The sequence below is a fragment of the Phocoena sinus genome, chromosome 8 (genome assembly GCF_008692025.1).
Source record: "Phocoena sinus isolate mPhoSin1 chromosome 8, mPhoSin1.pri, whole genome shotgun sequence".
NCBI lineage: Eukaryota > Metazoa > Chordata > Mammalia > Artiodactyla > Phocoenidae > Phocoena > Phocoena sinus.
Window position 1 is genome coordinate 70,621,542 of NC_045770.1, and position 19,928 is coordinate 70,641,469.

General features: G+C 33.6%; 1 protein-coding gene across 7 annotated transcripts in view; it reads right to left on the reverse strand.

Annotated features, from left to right (window-relative positions):
• Window positions 1–19,928, reverse strand: part of SOX6 (SRY-box transcription factor 6) — a 624,715-nt gene that overhangs the window by 421,609 nt on the left and 183,178 nt on the right. For 4 of the 7 annotated variants that reach the window (XM_032641110.1, XM_032641111.1, XM_032641109.1 and 1 more), the window contains exon 1: window positions 8,588–8,644. The exons of the other annotated variants lie outside the window; for them this stretch is intronic. In XM_032641110.1, the coding sequence (XP_032497001.1) occupies window positions 8,588–8,604 (17 nt within the window). In that variant the 5' untranslated portion in view covers window positions 8,605–8,644. Of the gene's footprint in view, window positions 1–8,587; window positions 8,645–19,928 lie in introns of those variants that run through there. 7 annotated transcript variants of the gene reach the window in all.

The following is a 19,928-nucleotide window of genomic DNA, read 5'->3' on the forward strand; positions in this document are numbered from 1 at the left end:
GACCATGCCAGCACCCTGATATCAGATTTCTAGCCTCCAGAACTGTGAGAAATAAGTTTCTATCATTTATAAACTATCTATGGTTATTTTGTTATAGCAGCCCAATGGACTAAGACAATGCCTCTTCATCATTCAGAACATCCTGAACTGTATATGCACATACCTGGAAACTACCTATTATAAGACATGTAAAGTCCTACAGAAAAGTCAACCCCCAAAATCAGAAAATCTGCAAACCCTATTCAGAATATTTTCATCGTCAGGAACTCCTTTTTTTTTCAGTTCATTAGAATCTCTACTAATCAGATTATATAGGCACTCTGAGGTATGCTATCACTAACTCACAGGTTTGTAGCTTTTGTTTCCAATCCTTCTGTCTTCTTAGCAGTTGTGCAGGTAAAATGATGACACTGTATTTCAAACTCACTCTAAAAATTAACTTTTCCAGCAATACAAATATCACATGTGGAATGCATTTTAAAATAGAAAAAACTGATAACTTAGTATTAATGTCTTTACCGTTTTCTCCTTTTTTTGTTTTTTTGTTCTTTATTTGCGATACACGGGCCTCTCACCGTTGTGGCCTCTCCCGTTGCAGAGCACAGGCTCCGGACGCGCAGGCCCAGCGGCCATGGCTCACGGGCCCAGCCACTCTGCGGCATGTGGGATCTTGCCGGACCAGGGCACGAACCCATGTCCCCTGCATCGGCAGGAGGACTCTCAACAACTGTGCCACCAGGGAAGCCCCTTTTTTTGTTTTTTTTTAAAATGTTATTGTTTATTTAAAAATTTATTATTTTTTTAATTTACTTACATTTTTATTGATTTACAATGTCATGTTAGTTTCAGGTGTACAGCAAAGTGCTTCAGGTATACGTATACATATATTCATTCTTTTTCAGATTCTTTACCCATATAGGTTATTATAGAATATTGAGTAGAGTTCCCTGTGCTATACAGTAGGTCCTTGTTAGTTATCTATTTTATATATAGTAAGTGTGTGTATGTTAATCTCAAACTCCTAATTTATCCCTCCACCCATGTTTCCCCTTTGGTAACTATAGGTTTGTTTTCGAAATCTGTGCATCTCTTTCTGTTTTGTAAATAAGTTCCCCTGTATCATTTTTTAAAATTAGATTCCACATATGAGTGATGTCATATGATATTTGTCTTTGTCTGACTAACTTCACTTAGTATGATAATCTCTAGGTCCATCCATGTTGCTTCAAATGGCATTATTTCATTCTTTTTATGACTAATATTCCATTGTATATATATATATATATATATATATATATATATATATATATATATATACACCACATCTTCTTTACCCATTCCTCTGTTGATGGACGTTTAGGTTGCTTTTTATCATTTTCTCCTATCTAGCACTAGACTTACGTCCTAATCTCTGCTTAAACATGTGCCATAATGACTCAAATATTTTAAATAATTAAAATTAAAAATAGGAGATGACTTATCCCCTGCAAAATCAAAGAAATAGTAAAGTAAAATTGCTTTTGAAGACCAGAAAAATACTTAGAAAGGAATGACCCGATTCATTGTTATTCCTTTCATGTTCATTCCTTTCTCTTTTTCTCTCTCTCCCTCTCCTCTCCCTCCCTCCCTTTTCCCTCCTTCCCTCCCTCCCTCCCTTTGTCTCTCATTTTCTACACTTTTCCCCCTTCTCTTTATTTCTGTAATTATTGAGGCCGTGCCACGCTGTATCACTGTTTTAAGAAAAGGAAACAACCAAGTCAAAAACCACAGGGTGAAAGTATGAAAGTTAAACTTAATGCTAACATTATGCCTATTAGCAATTTTTTAAATGGAACTTAAAGGGTTATCTAACCAAAAATGACTACTGCCATTAGGGAAAAGATATGAGAAGTAGTTACAACTTCATCAACTTACATTTTTAAAAAATCTCAAAAGCTCACTATTTTTAACTAACACTTCTTAAACCCTTTTCATACTTTACTAGTCCACACCAATTACTTTTCAGCCTACTCACTCAAACAGAAATTATACACATTATAAAACAGAGTAATGACATTTTTTACTTATCAAACCTAATCTCTCCAGATGAGATTAGATAGTTTGCATCACTGAACCAAAGACTGTTACAACTGAAAAGGAAAGAGGTCTAGAAAGCTTAAACAACTTGCTTAAGCAAGTAACTTGTTGTTAATTAGTAGCAGAGAGAGTTCAGACTAGAATCCATTTCTCTAAACTCCAAAGCACCAAAGAAGATTGGGACTAGAATACAGACATCCAAACTTCAAAGCACTGAGCACCGTATACAAAAGACAAAGGAAATGGCTATGGTCCTAAAGAACTCACTAAAAACCTATAGTTGCATACTTCTCTGATGAATGATATATGATTATAGTAATGGAGGCAATTGCAGATCTAATACAAACAGTATATTCAGAAAATAATTTGGTTAATCTCAAGTCATTTATGTATAGTTCTGGAATACATAATGTGATTTTTTTCCCTCCTGGATCAATACCTTCTGAATTACATTGATTCAAGGTCAATATTAAAATAAACTAGAAATCCCCCCAAAACTGGCAAGGGGTGACAGTAGAGACAAGAGTTGAAACAGAGAAAGAGAAACATGCTGGTTGTTAAGGGGAAGTCAACCCAGGATTAAAAAACTGTTGTACTTAATGTTCAAGACATAATCCATGCATGTTTGATAGAGTTAGCTATAATTATAAGCAGAATCTTTCACCTACTTCCTCTACACTCCTGCCTTTAAATGGCTAAAACCTCTTTTCAAAAGATGGTTACTGGGAATATGGGAAAAGTTGAGGAAATTGGATTTTAAAATCTCAGCACTCTTGCTAAGGGTAAGAGTTTCATATGGTCTCTATGAGGTTAAAGTGAAGAAAATAAGGGAAGAATTCTTCGTGATCATCATTGAAGCCCGTGACTACATTCTATAGACCAAGCATAGAGCAACTTATATCTCCCCAGGCAACTGTTGAAAATGGGGAAAACAATGCACTATTGATGGAACATTTCAGACTCCAGAGCTGACTGTTGTTATCTCTTTAACACTAACTAAACTTAACCCTGATGGAAAGAAGGGAAGGGGCGGGGGGGAAACGGAGGGACCAGAGTGGGTGGGAGAGATGGAGAGAAGGTAGGAAAGAGAAAAGGAGAGAAAAAGAAAAATAAGAAAGTATTAAGGGGTATTATTCTTCAGAACACTAAAAACTCAATCTACAAAGAAACCTTTTATATATAAAAAAAAGTGTGGTTACAGATATTCAAGTTATTGGAATTTGTTTCTAAGCAAAGAGGACTTCAACTTTTAAAATACAGTAGTAATAGCTATACCATCGTGACTGATTGAGCCTTACTCTCTTTTTGTGGTAATGTGTACTGCATCAAGAGAGATAAAGAGGAAGAATGAAAATAAATAAATAGATCAATAAAAACTAAAGGGGGCTTCCCTGGTGGCACAGTGGTTAAGAATCTGCCTGCCAATGCAGGGGACACGGGTTTGATCTCTGGCCCGGGAAGATCCCATATGCCACGGAGCAACTAAGCCCGTGCGCCACAACTACTGAGCCTGCACTCTACAGCCTGCGAGACACAACTACTGAGACCATGTGCCACAACTACTGAAGCCTACGTGCCTAGAGCCCATGCTCCACAGCAAGAGAAGCCATGACAATGAGAAGCCCGTGCACCGCAACGAAGAATAGCCCCTGATCGCCACAACTAGAGAAAGCCGTGCACAGCAATGAAGACCCAACACAGTCAAAAATAAAAACAAATAAATTAATTAAAGAAAAAAAGACTAAAGGAACCAGGGTACTTAAAGCCCTTTAGTTATTAGCTTCTTTCCATCCAACTACTCAAAACTGTAATGTTAGTTTACTTTCTTGTTTAAATCTCAGTTCCCAGGTATGCAAGGACAAAACAAAATAAAAATGAATTTTTTCCTCCAACAAAAATTGCAACTTAAAGCCAGTTGGTCATAGGAGTGAGGCTGTTCATGCAAGGTAATGGTGAAAATACTCTGTCACTATTAAAAGAGCTAAAGTTGTATAAACACTCAAACTAAGTGAACAGGATTTCCTTTTATCAGAAGAGAGGGAGAAGTGATTTCACAGTATAAAGAAGAAATACAATTTGGAATAGGGAAAAAAGCCACTTGAAGACATTAGCTTAAAATAATATTTACTGTAATATTATTATTATTACCATCATCTGGTTTCTTGCACATGTGACTCTGCCCAAGCATATGGATTTATATCTACATTGGTTGGTTTATTATCCTATAGAATAGGAGACATGTATTTTACTCTAAATTCAACAAGTTTAATGTGCCTCTCCTTTACACTCAGAAAATATAAACAAGCACTTAAAAAGTAAAAATGTTTCTTTTACCATGAAATATTAATTTTAAGCTTATTAGAAATTGGTATTTCACCTTACAATGGGGAGACACATGTGGAGCTGATCACAACAGTGTGATTTCAAACTGCTGAAGGGAGTATGAATCAGTGCATCCTTTCTAGAAAGCGATTTGGCAGTATATCAAAATCATTAAAAATACTCTTTGAACTATATTTTAGATGTCTAGGAATTTATTCCACAGAAGCAATCATGGTGGTATTCAAAGATTTATATGTTAAATATGTTCACTGAAGTACTGCTTATGGTAGAGAAAAATTAAAACTACCTAAATTTCAGCAGTTAGTATTAACATATTTAACACTTATTAAACAATTTGTGTTGACTGCCTACTATGTGCTAAGCACAGTGGATTAAATTTAAAATGTATCCTTAAAGTAAAATATAATGTAACAGTTTAAAAATCATATGATCCCAAACCATTTTATAAATTTAGTATACTTCTGGAAAAATCACAAACAGAGATTTTTTTGGTGGGTGGGGGAAGAAATGATAAAATTACTCTAAACTTCATCTGGAAAAATAAATGCTTGAGAATAACACAGATAATCTGAAAAAGAAACATAATTCAATTAAAAATATAAAATATCACTAATTAAAAGTGTGCCAAATGGATGGCCAGATTGATTATTAATAGAAGAAGTTAAAAATGGACACAAGTATCTCTAAGAATTTAGTCTAGGATAACTGCACTGTTTAAAAGATGGATTATATGACTAATATTGCTGGGAAAATTGGTTCTTTATATCTTAATAGCATATCATGCAACAAAATAAATTTCAGATGTATTAAAAAAATAAATGTAAAAAAAGATAATGTTATAATAAAATACAAGTGAATATTTACATAATGTTGGGTGGAAAAGACATTCCTAAAAATGACACCAAAGGCAGAAACTCTAAAGGAAAAAAATAAAAGTTTAGATTTGATGAGAGAATTGATTTTCTAAAAACTTTAATTGAAACACAAAATAAAGTTGGAAAAGTATCTGCATCATATAAGATAAAGGATTAATATTTCAGCATGTAAATACCTTTTACAAATGAATAAGTATTAACTGTCGATTATAATAATGTGCATTACTTTGTGCTGGACTATTCGAAATATTTTATATATGTTCATTCATTTGATCCTTTCAACAGCCCTATGACACACAGAAAACTTTTACAGATAAGGAAACTGAGGCACCAATAGATTAAATAAACACCCAAGGTTACAGAGTTGGTAAGTAGTGACGGTAGAGCCAAGATTCAAATACTGTCACCAACAGTCTGACTCTAAAATTGAAGCTACTTCTCAAAGGATATGAGTAAGAAATTTATTTTTTAAAAAAGAAAAGAAAGAAATGAAATGCAAATGAGCAATAAACAAATGAAGAAATATTTCATTTCACAACTAATCAAAGAAATACAATTATACTAAAAATAAGCTACCATCTTCTACCTGTCATATTAGCAATGGCTGAAAATAATCACAGTAATATTGTAAGCAAGGATGTGGCAAGATGAGTACTCTTGTACACTGCTAGTAAAAGTAAACTGGTTCAACTTTTCTAGAGGGCATTTTGGCAATACGTATCAAATGCCTTTAAAAAGTGACTAACTGACAATTCATTTCTAAAAATTTGAACTAAAGAAATCATCAGAGATGTGTGCAAAGATTGAGCTACAAAAGAGTTTATTGCAATGTTGTTAACAATAGTAAAAAATTTAAAAATAACTATAGATGATCAGTTAAACTATGGAATGTCCACAAATAGAATAGTATGCAACCATTAAAAATAATGATGTAAAATAATAGTGGCTCATAGGAAAATATAAACGATATGATATATATTGTTAAATTAAAAAGCAGAATATAAAGCATTTGTTACCATATGATTCCATTTTTGTTTAAAAAGGAGATATAGATATAAACAATAGAGAGAGAAACATAAAATTTTAATACTGGATGTATATAACCTTGATATTATAGTGACTATATATGGACAAGGAAATGCAGTTTTTTCTTCTTTTTATTTTTGTATATGTTTCCTAAATTTCTTATATGCAGTAACTGTTACTTTTGTACTAAATAACAGTTCATTTTAAAAAGAAAAGGTATGCAGGAGTATATTTAATGACATGGAGAAAATCATCATGGTATGTTAACTTTTAAAAAGTAGCTTGCAAAACAGCATGTGCAATAAGATAACATTTTTCATTTTTCTTTTAAAAACTACATGTATCTAAGTAGAAGAACTTGAAGGATATAATCAGTATAAGCATTTTTAAGGTATCTCTAGATGTCATTATGGAAGTTTTTTTTAGTTTCTTTTTTACATTTTCCAAATTTTCTCCAATAACCATGGTTTGTTTTTTAATCAGAAAAAAAAAAGCAATGAAAAAGACTATATTTTACTCTTTTCTCCAAATCCATTCTAATTGTTAAACAAGCCTATAATTTATGGAAAAGCAAAAAATAACATATGCCTTCTTATTGTTAAATCAGACACAAAAAGATGTGATAGTTTCTCTTCAAAATGCAAATCTCATAAATGTATTAGTATATTCTATCCAATTAGAAATTGTATTTAAAATGATGAAACTCTAAAAGTGCTATATCAAGCTACAAATGAGCCCTACAAAGCAATGAGGTAAATCTTCTTGATACGTGTCCATCTATTGATAGACAGTAAATATAGTAAATTAAAATAACTGCACATGGTTAAATGTTTGATTTAAAACAAAATAAACGTTGACACTGGTCATCAATATGGCAAAACAAAAAAATTGAATAGGGATCAATTATTTGGCAGTGTAGCATTACCAACAGTACTGATCTGGATTCCTAAATATGTGATCTTGAGCAAATCAAGTAATCTCATCAAGTTTTAGATTCCTCAGCTTTAAACTTACAGTGAAAAATTAGACTCTTTGGCTTTAAAATCACAATAAAAATGGATAGAAATATAAATAATTTTCATATAGCTAAGCTAATATAAAACCTGGAGTACCTCTAAAATTAGTATCTACTTAATTAAATATAGATGAAGATGGTAAAAACATGAGACAAAAAGAGAATTTCCAAAAAAAAGAAAAAAAAAGAAAAGAAAAGAAAGAAAGAAGATAAAGAGGAAAAAGCAGACACCCTTGAAGAACTTCTTTCACAGGGAATCAAGACTCAGAAAAACTTACTAGCTTTTTCCCATTTTCAGAAAGCCAGAAGAACTGGGGACCAAATTTCTGAATTTTGGCCACAAGCCCCAAGTCTAACTAATCACCCAGTAGCACTCCTCCACATGGAGAAGCTGATATAGCATCAACAAATTCTTTATCAAAATCAACACTGTAACATTGAGAAAATTAAATGTGTTGTAATCTATAAATGGCCCAGCCTGTTCTGTTGAAACTTTATCCCAGCTGGACACTATATTTAAAAGTATGTTCAAAAAAAGCTTCTCTTTACCTCTGCTACAATTTTATTGTCATATATATTTTCTTCCATTTCTTAGAAAGTTTGCTTGTTCCTGTAATTTTGCATATGATATTTATATACATTCTTCATGGAAATATGCATAATATAGTCAGTTTCATTTTTCTTGCTAAGGGGGAAAACATGCTTGAAATCTTTTATTTTTCAATACAAAACTCTAGTCCCTTATGTCAACTTTCACTGACTTTCCATCTCCTTAAAATTTCACTTTCCTCCCCATTTCCTCCTCCAGTCCAAATACACACACACAAACAAACACACACAGAGGGATACACAGGCAGAATGCTAGACTTTAAAAAATAAACATTCAAACATAAAGTCACCCGAGGTTGACAAAGTTGTAAGCTCTTTCAAAAAAAAAAGAAAGTTCGTTAAAGTAATAAAAGAAAGCATTAGACATTCTAATCAAAATCTGGTAATTTCTTTTTTTCTCCAAGTCAATGTTATTATCCAAGATAATAAACCACCATTACAATAAGCCAATTCTCACAGTTAATCATTATAAAAGAAAAGCAAAAGCCTTAAAAAGCAAAAGTCTTTACCTATCAAAATATTTTTTACTTATTACAGGTTTTCTGGATATCTCAATATTGCTTCTCTCCCAACCATCATCAAACCATCCAATAAACACCTCTGTCAAACACACTGTCTCTTCAGCTCATAAATAACAACATACCTGGCACCTGTACACATAAAGAGCAACCTAAATGTTTAATCAAATACCTCAACTTCAGAAATTAGCTTCTCCCCTTTATCCTTTGGTGGCCACAGTATCTTCATTGGAAGCCTCTATTGCTGTCATTATTTCTAATTTGAAATCATCCTCTACCTCCACACCCTTCCACGAAGGAAACATAGTTTTTATCTTTGTCTTGCACATGTACACCATAGTGGGGGGGGGGGGTAGAGTAAATTGCCATTTGCAACTTTCTTTCAAAAATAAAATAGCAAATAAACAAGGAGCCCTCTCCATTACAGGATACCAATGCACATTCAACACTCAAGTCAGCTGCTGGACTCCACTGTTAACCTAATTGCCTAATGTATCATATTTTCAAATGGCAGAAAAAAAATCTCACAATCTGGGAAGAAATTATATGAAGGTAAAGAGACACTATATTTGACACCTCACATGAAGCTTGTGTCCATTCCGAATAAAGTACTGTAACTTTGAATGTTTCTGTACTTATGTCTAAGAAATAATTTAAAATGAAGTTACAAAGTTCACAGTGAGGTCATTGTCAACTTCAGGGTAGATCTTAAGGAAGGAGAGAGCGAATAATGGAAGACACTACTTAGGTTATTTTTGAAGTGAAAAATATACCGTTTTCATAGGCAAAGACTTAAGATTGTTGGTTTTTATGGAACTCAGAGATTCGAAAAATAGTTCAAATTAAAATAATAATAGTAACACTTGTAAAGCACTTATTGTACAAGCATTATTGTAGTTATTTTACATATATTAACTTATTTAGTCCACAAAACAAACAACACATATTGGAGTAGGTATTAGTATGTAGATATTATTATCACTATCCCCATTTTACATATGAGAAAGTAGGCACATATAAATTAACTTGTCCAAGATTACGCTAGTAATCGTCAAGTCAGGATTTTAATCTAGGCAGACAAACTTTAAAGACCAAGTTTTAACCACCACTTAACCTCTGAACTACCATAGAATAATCAAATGAGGCTTTTTCCTTGGAATTACTCCTTCATTTCATGTATAATTAGAAATATACATTGAGATTAAAACCCGTTTCCCCAAGAAGGATAGCTATGGACAATCAATACAATGGTGTTTTGGTTAATTACTGTATTAACTTCTATGTAAATCCATAAATCAGTACCTTTTGATATAAGAAATTTAGCAGAGAATACATTCATGATTCTATGAATTATGAATGACGGGCTTATTTAACAACGATAAGAATTGCTCCTTCCTTGGTAAATTTTTTAAACTTCATTCTTTTAGGATTAATTTGCCCTGAATATTGAGTTCCTTAGACACCCATGTTTCTCCATAGATCATTTATACAGCAACATCCTTATAACAGAGTAATGAGGAGAATTAAAAAGGAAGCAAAAGCCAAAACAGATGTCAAAGTAATACACTAAAGCTCACTTACTTTTCTTAAAGAATAATTCTGGAGCTCAGAATCTATTTACTTTTACTTCAGATAAAATTATAGTGCTTTTAATTATTTGAGGGGCACTCCTGGGTTCAAACCCTGATTCTACTACTTACTAGTATTATGATCTTGGGAAAGTTATTCAGCTTCTCTGAATCTAGGTATTTCTAACTGTAAAACAGTCCACCTCACTGGAGTGTTGCAGAAATAAACCCAATTAACATAGTATATGTAAAGTTCTTAGCACAGTGTCTCGCATATAGTAAGCGCTCATAAATGGTTCTCTGTTGTCTAAGAAAATTGAACTAACAATAATCCAGGGACTCACTGTGAAAATTAAATAGCATAATTTATATGAAAGCACCTGTATTAGTGCTGTACAACAGAAAGAAACTTTATAAAATGCTAGTTTTCCCCCTCTTCTTATCTAATTTAACGGCCTACAGCTGAATAGAAATAGCAGTTCATAGGAGTATGGAAGAAGGATTAATATTACTAGAGGCAAAAACACTAATTACCAAGAAATGACATTTTACAGTCTGGAAACAAAGGCAAAGACAGAAAATCCAAAATGCAGACACCAGAACTCAAAAAGCACAGCAGTTTGGGGGCCCGCTCAACATAGAGATAAGTAGCCTTCATAGACAATTCAACTCAAGAAGCAGTTCAGGAATCAGAAGTGCATCATGATGACTCTGAGCCACAAAGGCAAGCTGCTAGGTAATTGAATTTTTAAATTATAATTTAAAACTGGATATGATATAAGCTTAACTATATATACATTGCCGAAAAATTTTAACAGGGGTTATCTCTGGTAATGGAATTATGGGTGATTTTAAATATCCCCTTCTTCTTTTTTTTTTGCGGTACGTGGGCCTCTCGCTGTTGTGGCCTCTCCCGTTGCGGAGCACAGGCTCCGGACGCGCAGGCTCAGCGGCCATGGCTCACGGGCCCAGCCGCTCCCTGGCATGTGGGATCTTCCCGGACCGGGGGCATGAACCCATGTGCCCTGCATCGGCAGGTGGACTCTCGACCACTGCGCCACCAGCGAAGCCCTTCATTTTTTAAAAATATTTCTAAACAACAAAGTATTTAGGAAATCAGAATGTATAGGAAACGTATAAAAATAATGTTGGTGCTTAAAGAGGCAGTCTTTAGAAAGTTAAGAAACACATGAATGTGTATTAGAGGGATTAACTCATTCTGTGTTGAGTTCCTTGTTCAAATAGCCAAATCGATCCTTGAACAATAAAGGTATAACAAAAATGTAATTATTACGAAAAAATTGATTACATGTTGCACAATAAATTAACTTGAAAAAGCAAAAACTGCTAGAAGTAGATTCATCTTAGAGGTTCCATTTTAAATAGCAGTCAGTATCAACACAAAGCTTTTAACAGGAACCACATATGATTACCTCTATCTTTGCTTGCAACAATTCTGACACACCCTCATTTTTAGGGTAAAAAATGTCTAAAAAAACTCTAGGGAAACAGCAAAATAAACTGATAAAATGGACAAAATTTCAAGCAGCATAGTCATAAGTGAAATGCACTTTACCTTCTAAAATAAAAGAATGCTTTAAGCAATTTAGCTATTACTGAGCAATCACTGACTCTGCACAGTTGAAAAAGAAAGAAAAGGTGGCAGCATAAAAAGAAAATTAACACATCAGAAATGAATCTACAGCATTTTTTTTTCTTTCTGATCTAGTATGTGTATCTCCCTTTGGAACTGTCCCACTGAATACCATGTAGAATTAGCAAACATGCCAGACAGCAGCACATACAGCAGATTCCAAAGGACTTTTTCATTTAGAAAAAGTGCTTCTTCCCAGAAATATAAATCATTTTCCTGTTTCTTCACTAACTAGAGCTTCAATTTTAAAAGAGAGAAAGGCAGAAGAATAAACAGGCGCAAAGTACTGGGACACTGAAAACTCTCAATTACTTTCAATATTGGTTATTATTATCAGTAGTATTAATAGCACAGTGCTAGTACAGATTTGAGATGGACTAAATGAAACACAGTCACACAGTTAATCTGTGGCATAGTCAGAACCAGAATTTAGATTTTGTGCTTCCCAATTACAATTAATATTCAATTCCCCGTTTGCATAATTTCCTGTAAAACTTTCTATCTCCAGATCTATTATAATTGGCTCTTTAGCTGATAGTGCTGTGACGATTTCGTTTCTTTTCTTGGACTCCAATTGTCAGTGGCCTAAAGGCAATGGACACCATTAATATCAGAGATATTTATATTTTGTAATAAAATGAGGGTAAGTCTAAATCATGCCTGTAAATTTTTGTTTTGTTAAGGGCATTTTATCTTTGGAAAACAAAAATGTTCTTTAGGTGTGATTTTACTCTTAGTAGTGTCATTGCTTTCATGTCTTCTTTCCATCACTTAAATGTACAAATAAATATTAACTATTTCCATCATTGTTTACTTTCAATAAACAGGTAAAGAAAAATAAAACAAATCTCTTTCCTTTATTAATATGTTTGGGAGCATATTTTAACCCATTTTTAAATTGGATACAGCCAAGTCTTAGAAATGCAAACTCCTATGATCACAAGAGACACCGAGTTTTTCCTGGTGCTTAAAGGAAAGGGCATAATACATAAGTTTCTAGTTCTCATTCATTTTCTGCTCTTTTGAATTAATTAATGTGTGGAAATCCTAGGCAACTGCTATATCATTTGTGACTGAACTGAGTCCAAAGGAAAAAAACATGTAAAACATTATTTAATTAAAATTTTCATTTTTTTCTCTCCCACTTCCTACTAGCTAATAGTCATTCAAACTAAAAGGACAGTTTCATGTTTGTTGCTATCAAATTAATTGCCTCAGGCCACTTTAGTACCTTCAGAGATCTGTGGCTGCTGGAGCCATACTGTTCTCTGGGGTCAATCCCTTGAATATGGCTCTCAAGCTCCTGGACTTATTTCAAAGCTGTCTTTGGCAAATTCAAAAACTCACAGGAATACTCTGCTTGTATTGGTATACATATGGCTCTTGAGGAATGCTAGCGGAGTTTTTTTTTTCCCTCCTACATGTGGTTTTGCATTTAGCTTGGGGAATGGGAGAATATTGAGAATTGGAGGAGAAATCCATACTACCTTAATAATTGTATTGCAATGCAGGAAAAGCAGAACAAAGAAAAGCTTACTTTTCTAAGTTGAGGACACCACATTGGGAAATCTTTTTTTTTTTTGCTACCTGAATTGTGGTCCTAAAACATAAAATCTGATCATGTCAATATCCTGCTTAAAAACCTTTGTTACTTCCTCACAACCTACAGATTGTATCAGATTCCAAACCATCTTTCTCATCTTCACACACACACACACACACACACACACACACACACACACAGCAACTTAGACCTTCTCTATTCTCTGTTGATTGTTCTTAGTCATCTTTACCTGATTTCTGTTTCTAGAGCTTGCAAGCTTCTTCCCAATTTATGGCCTTCCAAAAACTCTGTTCCCTCTTACGTCCCCTCTTCACCAAATTATCTCTTACTCATCTCATCTTTTATACCTCAGCTTTAAGATCACTAATGCAGAGTCACCATCCTTGATCCCAAGCCCAGGTTAGGTCTCCCTTTCCCTTCACAGTATTTATTATCTTATAATTAAATATTTATTTAACGTCTTCCTCTTTTTTGGACTGTAAACTCTTCAAGAAAAGGGACAACATACATTTTAGTTCACTGCTGTATTCCAAGCTCATACATACTTGACATTCATTGGATATAGAAGATACTGTTATTATTCAAAATTCATTATGTGAGTCTCCAAAATTACATAGGAAGTGAAAGGCATCAAAATGTAAAAATATTCACTAAAGAACTTAACATTTTTAAAAATTAGTCTTCACTCAAACATCTCTCACAGATTAATTTAACTGTATCTCACCCATTTAGATAAATTTCTTTGTATCTTTGATAATCACTGCCCAGTGACCTCCAACTTGTCTGCATACTGTAGTGACATGGAGCCTTCAAAAAATATTGATGCCTGGGTCCCATTCCCAAAGACTGATTTAATCGATTGAAGTGCAGGCTAAGAATAGGAATACTTTTAAAAATTGCCAGATAATTTTTTTCAGTCAAGATTGAGACTCAAGTTAAGCTGACTGATGGATATTGCATTGTAGAATATTGTAAATAATATTCAAAATAAAAATGTAAAATGAATTCAAAGTGAAATTGCAAATCCTGTAAAAGAAGCAGGAACTTGTGAGATACATAGTGCTGAAGACCAGCTCAGATTATTCACAAATCAAGAATTTGCAGTTAGCCAAGATAGAAACTGAAGAAACAAAAACTGGCAAGAATGATAGTTGACATGGTAGATTATTCAAAAGAGAATGATTTGAATATAAAAAGATTAGGCAAAGTCCTTAGAAAATGTTCTCTGCAAAAATGGTACCACAATGTCAAAAGTGATTGCGCTATCATAATATTTGACCTGAAAAGTTATTCTTAAAAAACAGAAAGAGGACAGATCATCCAAAATGAAAATAAATAAGGAAACACAAGCTTTACATGATACATTAAACAAGATGGACTTAATTGATATTTATAGGACATTCCATCCAAAAACAACAGAATACACTTTCTTCTCAAGTGCTCAAGGAACATTCTCCAGGATAGATCATATCTTGGATCACAACAGAAGCTTTGGTAAATTTAAGAAAACTGAAATCGTATCAAGTATCATTTCTGACCACAACACTATGACTCTAGATATCAATTACAGGAAAAAATCTGTAACAAATACAAACACATGGAGGCTAAACAATACACTACTTAATAACCAAGAGATCACTGAAGAAAGGAAAGAGGAAATGAAAAAATACCTAGAAACAAATGACAATGAAAACACGATGACCCAAAACCTATGGGATGCAGCAAAAGCAGTTCTAGGAGGGAAGTTTATAGCAATACAATCCTACCTTAAGGAACAAGAAACATCTGAAATAAACAACCTAATCTTACACCTAAAGCAATAGAGAAAGAAGAACAAAAAACACACAAAGTTGGCAGAAGGAAAGAAATAATAAAGATCAGATCAGAAATAAATGAAAAAGAAATGAAGGAAACAATAGCAAAGATCAAAAAACTGAAGGCTGGTTCTTTAAGAAGATAAACAAAATTGATAAACCATTAGCCAGACTCATCAAGAAAAAAAGGAAGAAGACTGAAATCAATAGAATTAGAAATGAAAAAGGAGAAGTAACAACTGACAATGCAGAAATACAAAAGATCACGAGAGATTGCTACAAGCAACTATATGCCAATAAAATGGACAACCTGGAAGAAATGGACAAGTTCTTAGAAAAGCACAACCTTCCATGACTGAACCAGGAAAAAAGAGAAAATATAAACAGACCAATCACAAGCACTGAAATTGAGGCTGTGATTAAAAATCGTCCACCAAACAAAAGCCCAGGACCAGATGGCTTCACAGGCAAATGCCATCAAACATTTAGAGAAGAGCTAACACCTATCCTTCTCAAACTCTTCCAAAATATAGCAGAGGGAGGAACACTCCCAAACTCATTCTACAAGACCACCATCACCCTGACACCAAAACCAAAAAAAGATGTCACAAAGAAACAAAACTACAATCCAATATCACTGATGAACACAGATGCAAAAATCCTCAACAAAATACAAGCAAACAGAATTCAACAGCACACTGAAAGGATCATACACCATGATCAACTGGGGTTTATCCCAGGAATGCAAGGATTCTTCAATATATGCAAATCAATCAATGTGATAAACCATATTAACAAATTGAAGGAGAAAAACCATATGATCATCTCAATAGATGCAGAAAAAGCTTTTGACAAAATTCAACACCCATTTATGACAAAAATCCTCCAGAAACTAGGCACAGAGGGAACTTACCTCAACATAATAAAGGCCATATATGAAAAACCAACAGCCAACATCATTCTCAAAAACTGAAATCATTTCCACTAAGGTGAGGAACAAGATAAGATTGCCCACTCTCACCACTATTATTCAACAGAGTTTTGGAGGTTTTAGCCACAGCAATCAGAGAAGAAAAAGAAATAAAAGGAACCCAAATCAGAAAAGAAGAAGTGAAGCTGTCACTGTTTGCAGATGACATGATGCTATATAATGAGAATCCTAAAGACTCTACCAGAAAACAACTAGAGCTAATCAATAAATTTGGTAAAGTTGCAGGATACAAAATTAATGATCAGAAATCTATTGCAGTCCTATACACTAATGATGAAAATTCTGAAAGAGAAATTAAGGAAACACTCCCACTTACCATTGCAACAAAAAGAATAAAATACCTAGGAATAAAACTACCGAAGGAGACAAAAGACCTGTATGCAGAAAACTATAAGACACTGATGAAAGAAATTAAACATGATACAAACAGATGGAGAGATATAAAATATTTTATATTTTATATAAAGAATGTTGATTCTTCCAATCCATGTTCTTGGATTGGAAGAATCAACATTGTGAAAATGAATATACTACCCAAAGCAACCTACAGATTCAATGCAATCCCTACCAAACTACCAATGGCATTTTTCACAGAACTAGAACAAAAACTTTCACAATTTTTATGGAAACACAAAAGACCCTGAATAGCCAAAGCAATCTTGAGAAAGAAAAACGGAGCTGGAGGAATCAGGCTCCTGAACTTCAGACTATACTACAAAGCTACAATAATCAAGACAGTATGGTACTGGCACAGAAACAGAAATATAGATCAATGGAACAGGATAGAAAGCGCAGAGATGAACCCATGCACATACAGTCACCTTATTTTTGATAAAGGAGGCAAGAATATACAATGGAGAAAAGACAGCCTCTTCAATAAGTGGTGCTGGGAAAACTGGACAGCTAATGAAATTAGAACACTCCCTAACACCATACAAAAATAAACTCAAATGGATTAAAGACCTAAATGTAAGGCCAGACACTATAAAACTCTTAGAGGAAAACACAGGCAGAACACTCTACGACATAAATCACAGCAAGATCCTCTTTGACCCACCTCCTAAAGAAATGGAAATAAAAACAAAAATAAACAAATGGGACCTAATGAAACTTCAAAGCTTTTGCACACCAAAGGAAACCATAAACAAGACGAAAAGACAACCCTCGGAATGGGAGAAAATATTTGCAAATGAAGCAACTGACAAAGGATTAATCTCCAAAATATACAAGCAGTTCATGCAGCTCAATATGAAAAAACAAAACAACCCAATCCAAAAATGGGTAGAAGACCTAAACAGACATTTCTCCAAAGGAGATATACAGATTACCAACAAACACATGAACGAATGCTCAACATCACTAATCATTATAGAAATGCAAATGAAAACTACAATGAGGTATCACCTCACACCAGTCAGAATGGCCATCATCAAAAAAATCTACAAACATTAAATGCTTTTCTCTCACTTTTTCCCAGCTTACCCTTCCCCCTCCCCGTGTCCTCAAGTCCATTCTCTAGTAGGTCTGCGTCTTTATTCCCATCTTGCCCCTAGCTTCATGACCATTTTTTTTTTTAGATGCCATATATATGTGTTAGCATACGGTATTTGTTTTTCTCTTTCTGACTTAATTCACTCTGTATGACAGACTCTAGATCCATCCACCTCACTACAAATAACTCAATTTCATGATTGAGTTATTTCTTAAATATTTGATAGAATTCACCAGTGAAACCGTTTGGACCCATAGTTTTCTTTATTAAAAGTTTTATTTAATTTAAAAATTCCATGTCTTTTATAAATGAAGTGCTATTTAGGTTTTCTGTTTCATCTTGTATCAACTTTAGTAAACTGTATTTTTCAAGGAATTTATCCATTTCTTCTAAGTAGTACAAGTATACCTCATTATATTGCACTTTGCTTTATCACATTTTGCAGATATTGTGTTTTCTACAAATTGATGTTTTGAGGCAACCCTGCATTGTCAGATGATGATTAGCATTTTTTTAGCAATAAAGTATTTTTAATGCTATTGCACACTTAATAGACTACACTATAGGGTAAACATAACTTTTATATGCACTGGGAAACCAAAAAATTTGTGTGACTATTGCAATATTCACTTTATTGCAGTGGTCTGGAACTGAATGTACAATATCTCCAAAATATGCCTGTATGATTTTTTGGCATAAGATCTTCATAACATTCCCTATCATCTGTTTAATCTCTATTAATTCTTTGCTGAGAATTCCTCTTTCATTCCCGATATTGGTAAGTTATGTTCTCTTTTTTCTTGGTCTTTACCAAAAACTTTTACCTATACATTTTTCTTGCTTTCAGTAGTTTATTTTAATGTGCCTAGGTGTATTTTTCTTTGCAATTATCCTACTTGAAGTTCACGGAACTTCTTAAATCTGTAAATTTATATCTTTCACTAAATTTGGGAAATTTGGAACCACTATTTCTTCAAGTACTATTTTCTGCCGTAATATCACTCTCCTTTTTTTCTGGGACTTATATATGTTAGAACTTTTAATAATGTTTTACATATCCCTAATGTTATATTCATTTCTTTTCTAATTTTTTTTCTCTCGGTGTTCTTTAAATCAGATCATTTATATTGATTCAATTTCACTGGATTTTTCCTCTGTGATCTTTATTCTACTGACTTGCCCATCAAGTTATTTTCTTGTTTCTTATTTGGTTCTTTTGGTAATTTCTATCTCTCTGCTGAAATACCCTATTTTTTCACATTTGCCTGATTCTTCATTTGTTGAGTAATTTGGGGTTATATCTCAGACATCATGACCATTATGTCATGGAGACTCTGGATTCTTTTATAGTGCTCTAAAGAGTATCATTTTTTTGTTTGTTTGTTTTAGCAAAATGCTTACTTGTTTAGGCTCAAACTGCATATTCTGTCTCACCTGCAGTGGGCAGCAGCTCAAATATCTGTTTAGTTCTTTTAGCCTTATGTGGGCTGCTTAAAGCCTGTTCTGAGCATGCATAGTTTGGGGATCAGTCAGAGACTGGAGCAAAGTTTACACATAGAATTTGGGACTCACTTTCTGTGACTCTTTCTTTTAGAGGATTACCTCCTCACTTCCCAGGAGTTGTGGTTGCCCCAAAGTCTGCTCTCCTGGTTCTCCAGACCAGAAAGACTGCTGATTCTTCTACTGGAGTTCTATAAACTGAGGCCTGCCCTCATACTGGAAACCTTGAAAATGACAAACTTACCTAGTATCCCTTCCTCCAAATGTCATCTCCTCTCAAGATTTAGCCTGCTTTGGATTGGTCTCCAGTATCTTCAGATAGTTGTTTTTTGTGTTTTGCCCAGAGTTTATAGTCATTATCCCCACTCAATTTTTAAATGGATAAAAGTAGCCTTTTCTCACTACCAAGTATCCTCTGACTTCTTGGGTTGCCTTAATGAAGGAGTAAATGATATCATGCTTTTTCACTCTTCTATGCCTTTACACATTCTAATCTTTTGCTTTCAGTGTCCCTAATTCTCATAATACAATCAGGTAGAAACTTCCTATGCCCATTTTATGTATTTTAAAAGAATACAGTCACATTTTGCCATCCCCTAAGTTTTAAATACCTAAAATTTCAACTAAGAATACTTAAATTGTAACTAACCTAGATATCTATGATTATAACAATGATATATACATAGTATAAAATACTACATAGAAGAAAATAAAGTGAAGCTATTTAAAATGACAAAGGTCTAAGTCAGAATCTTAATGAAAAAAAAGGATATGTAACATATAAAGCAATATCTGTAAAAGGGGAGAGTGTTACCCTCACACAAAACAAAACTGCCTATTTCTAAATAATTGTGTATATATGTATATTATTATATAGAAAGAG